This window comes from Nannospalax galili, unplaced genomic scaffold, assembly GCF_000622305.1.
Source record: "Nannospalax galili isolate Female #2095 unplaced genomic scaffold, S.galili_v1.0 scaffold1345, whole genome shotgun sequence".
In the NCBI taxonomy this organism is placed as follows: Eukaryota; Metazoa; Chordata; class Mammalia; order Rodentia; family Spalacidae; genus Nannospalax; species Nannospalax galili.
In genome coordinates this window covers 135,236-139,901 of record NW_008353213.1, presented here as the reverse complement: position 1 = coordinate 139,901, position 4,666 = coordinate 135,236, and the positions used below count along the sequence as shown (strand labels likewise).

The following is a 4,666-nucleotide window of genomic DNA, read 5'->3' as shown; positions in this document are numbered from 1 at the left end:
AGTGTAATCCATTGAACTCTTAAAAATGTACTAATCATGGTACTCTTTGGTTGTACATTCCTTTGGGATCAATGATTTTTCTATATATTTAAAAAAAAGGCACGCACACTTTATTTTTGTAATGCAAAAGAATTTGTTAAATATACCCCCTTAGAATAGAAGGCTCAATGGGTTTGCTCTGGGTAGAAAGAGTACCCAGAGCACTCCCGAAGAACTAGGAAGCTACCCAGAGATTTCACTGAAAGCCAAGTGAGTTAAGAGCTTAGGAACTTGTTTCACTTGCTGATCATTTTACAGTGATTGCCATTTGGAAGCGTGCTGCTCTGAACTGGACAAACATGTTAGTTACAACCCTTCTGTGATATCGTCAAAATGAGGATAGGGTTAACTGAGTATTGTCCATTTTGTAGCCTAGCGGGAACACTGCATATAGAATGATCATAATATCCATAGTCACCAGTGAAAGGAGTGACTAAGAGTTATTCAGATTTCTGGGATTGTTCAGGACAGCCATTCTCCTTGATGAAAATTAGCAGGAACTCATGTCCAGGAACAGGAAGACATAAAAGTAACATATAACCCAAAGGATCCTATACAGATGTTATCTTGGCCCACGGAGAAGTGCATGTTCTCTGTAGACAAATCTAAGGATTTTTTTTTTAATCTTCATGAACATCTGGGGACTCCTGGGCTTGTGCTGAGACTCTGAGATTAGCCCAACCACTGCAGCTGCTTTTTACAACCTTTTTGAAACCCAAATCTTTTACATGTGCCCAGTCATGGTCCACTGGTTTAAGAACTTCTTAATAGGGTGATCATACCCTGAGAAGTTGTCATTCCTAGTCAAGACACAACATGGACATGAGGGGTCCTGCTCAGGTCCTAGGCCTGCTGCTCTTCTGGTTTCCAGGTAAGGAGATGTGGTGGTATTTCTATTTAATTTTTTAGCCCAGGAACTACCAGTGATGTATGGCTTTTCAGGGATGTGATTTGCAATGTAATTAATACTATATATGTGTCTTATTTTTCCAATCTCAGGTATAAGATGTGACACCCAGATGACTCAATCTCCATCCTCCTTGTCTGCATCTTTGGGAGACAGAGTCACCATCACTTGCCGTGCCAGTCAGGGCATTAGTAATTTTTTAGCTTGGTATCAGCAGAAACCAGGGACAACTCCTAAACTCCTGATCTATGGGGCATCAACCCTACATTCTGGGGTCCCATCTAGGTTCAGTGGTGGTGGATCTGGAACACAATTCACTCTCACCATCAGCAGCCTGGAGTCAGGAGATGTTGGAATATACTATTGTCAACAGTATGGTTACCTTCCTCCCACAGTGATACAGTTCATAACATAAACCTCACAGAGAAGAAGAAGGGTGAGGCTGTGTTGTCCCAGTTGCATCTGCTGGAACTTGTGACTGCTATGACCCTTTTGCAGATGAAGCTGGGTTTGGACAATCACTACAAGGATTTGATAGGAGGATACAAGGAGGCTGCTCTGTATCTCAACTCTTGTTCTTCCTTCTCAGGCAATGAAGCTCAGAAGGACAAGGACACTCTTGATCTGTTAAAAAACTCAGATGTTTACATATAAGATAATTAAGTTTAATATAATTGGGGCTCATAATCCTATTGCTGTTGTTCTTGGTTACCTGCAGAACTGGATGGTAAGACCCATTAAGGAAGAAAATACATACACACATAAGTTGTGGAACGAACATGGAGAAATCAAACTCCCACTAGCACTGAAGCTTCATCTCTACTAGCTAGCTGTCATAGTGCTCAAAGGTGTTATTCATACTACCATAAGAGAAAAGTAATCATTAATACTACACAGCTCTGAATCCTGTGAATACAGTGACAACTGGCCTGAAAGACATGCTCACTGCTGCTATAATGGCACAAATGATATGACAGTGACAAACCATTCTCTGGTAGGAATTAAGTTCCAGTTCACAAAATGGAGCTCATATCTGGCACTGCTATTTGGGTTAATAATTTGTGATTAGACTGGTATCAGGCCATAGGGGAGAACCTACTGCTAACATTTTGCTAAATGGGTTTAGCAATAAATTGACTCCAAAGAACTTATCATTATACTCATTGATTATAACATATCTCAATGCTCATCAGAGAATATTCTTAGTGAAGTAGGAGGCAATTAACAAAGAGACCCACAGTGGTCAGCAGGTAGATAATAAGAGGCTCTGACTGCAGGGTGCTTGGTCCTAAAAGGGACTCATATCATAACCCCCCCTTCAAAGTTTTAGGTCAGAATAGGGGTCAGAGAATTGAAAATCCAGAGGGGGTGGATAAATGCAAGGAACACTTGTTTTCTGAACATAACAAACATGTTCCACATATTAACCGATGGGGCCCTTTGGAAACGCAAGCCAGACATAAAGCCAGCATGGAGGGTGGAGATGGGGAAGAAGCCCCAACCCTAGCTAAGGAGCATTAGCAAATGATACTGCTTAGAGAGGGAAATTCAGTTTTCTTTAAGGGTGAGGCACAGGGTAGCATGATCAGATTCCAGGGGATGGACCTATACACAAGAGTATTTGGATAGCCAAAATTAGACTCCATAGGCCTTAAAAATAATAGAGTACATGAAGCTAGGGCATGATAGTTGGGAGTTCAGGGTGGATCAGATTGGAGATAATGCAAGATGGTCTGAATATGACAAAAAATTATAATCTCTGAAATTATGAAATTATCTATCAAAATATTGCTTAAAATCTATGTACAAATGGGGGGAACAAATTTATTTAAGATGTACTATATGAAATGCACAAAAACTCAGTAAAAGTTTGGGAAGGTATCTATGTACAGGAAGCCAGCACATTTGCATCTGGCTTCCCTAGCCTCCCAAGATCCATTCATCTCTACTCTCTCTCTCCCATTGCACTTGTCACCTCCCATCCCAGTCCAAGTGCTCCCATTATCCCAGCCCTCCCAATAACAACTACCTCCCACCAACCTCCCTCTCCTGAGTTCCCTCATATACACCACCATGGCCCCCATAAATCCTCCCTCCTCACCTCCCAGCCAAACACTCCCACTTTCCCTACCTCCCCCATGGTAACATCTGTTCCCTAATATTCTCCTCATTCCTCTTTTGTGCTCTTTCTTTCCCTTGACCTCCATTTTTCCTCTCCATTTTGCTGACTCCTGATGTTACATCAGGATAAATATTCACATAAAAGGGATTGGTGCAACAATGTTGAAATGAGGGAGAAGATACATGACTTGCTTTCCTGAGCTTGTTTTATTTCACTTACTGTACAGTCTCTAGTCCAATCCATTTGCCTGCAAATTTTATAATTTCATCTTTTCTTACTGCTGAGTACAACTCCATTTTGTAAATGTACCACATCTTCATTATCAATTTATCAGTTAAGGAACACTTAGATTGTTTTCGTATCTTAGTTATTGTGAAGAGAGCAGCAGCAAACATGGTTGTACAGATATCTCCACAGTAGGATGAGCCTTTGGGTAGATGCCAAGGAGTGGTATAACCGGATCACATGTACAAACTTGCACAACCACTTTGGAACTCAGTGTGGAGAACTCTCAAGTAATTAAAAATGAATCTAACACATGATAAGAAGTATTTTTAAAAGTGTTCTGCAGCCTTAGTATTGTGGAAATGGAAGTTAAAACCACTTTGATATTTTTTCTTATACAAGTCAGATTGCCTAAGATCAGGAAAACAAGTGACAACAAATTCTGGCAGGAATACAGCAGAAGAGGAACTCTCATTCACTGCTGGTGGCACTGTCAACGTGTTTAGTCACTGTGGAAATTGGTGTAAGGAAATCCCAAAAAAACTGCCTGTAGGTCTACCTTATGACCCAGGTTGTGGGAAGAGAGGACGGCTGAGCCAGCCAAAGATGGTGCCTTGGCTGGCTGCCAAGCCTCATGCTTGTTTACTCCAGCTCTTGGCTGATTGCCAAGTAGTCATTTGCCACATAAGCACAATGGAGTTTTATTCAACAATGAAGAAAAGTGAAACCATGAAAACTGGGGATAAATGAATGGAACTGAAAAACATTATGCTGAGTGAAGCAATCAAGATCTAAAAATATATTTTTATTTCCTAACTCTGAATTTTATATATGAGTGTGTAGTCTGAGGTAGTTGCAGAAGTGGGGAAAGTAGAAAGGAACCCTGAAGGGGGAGGTTTCGCCTTCTATCTATCAGGGAGGAAACAAGAAAAATGGAGGAACTTTAATTTGAAAGGGTGGAGGGAGATAGAGGAAGGAGAGATAAACAATAGTTTGAAGGTCTGAAACATCCACAGAGATGCATAATAATTTATAAACTGACTTCAAAATTCTATCTTCTATCATCCATCCGTCATCTATCTTTCTTTCTATCTATAATCTCTATCTATCTATCTATCTATCTATCTATCTATCATCTATGTATCTCTCATATATCATCTATCATCTATCTATCATCATCTATCTATCTATCATCTATCCATCTAATATCTAGCTAGCTAGCTAGCATCTATCACACATGTGTGTTTGTGTGTGTGTGTGTGTATAACTGAAGGCTATTTATTAAAAATCCCATTGCCAGGCAAAGGAAACCTTACTTTATGTTATTGGTCAGGAAATTTCAAGAAACACCCAAATCAGAAATTATCTCAATA

At 40.1% G+C, this 4,666-nt stretch overlaps 1 gene segment (V, D, J or C); it reads left to right on the top strand.

Moving 5' to 3' along the window:
• Positions 1-855: 855 nt before the first annotated feature.
• Positions 856-1,361, top strand: LOC103747913. The segment is given in 2 exon segments: positions 856-910; positions 1,039-1,361. Coding segments are annotated over 2 exon segments (378 nt in total).
• The last annotated feature ends 3,305 nt before the right edge of the window (positions 1,362-4,666 follow it).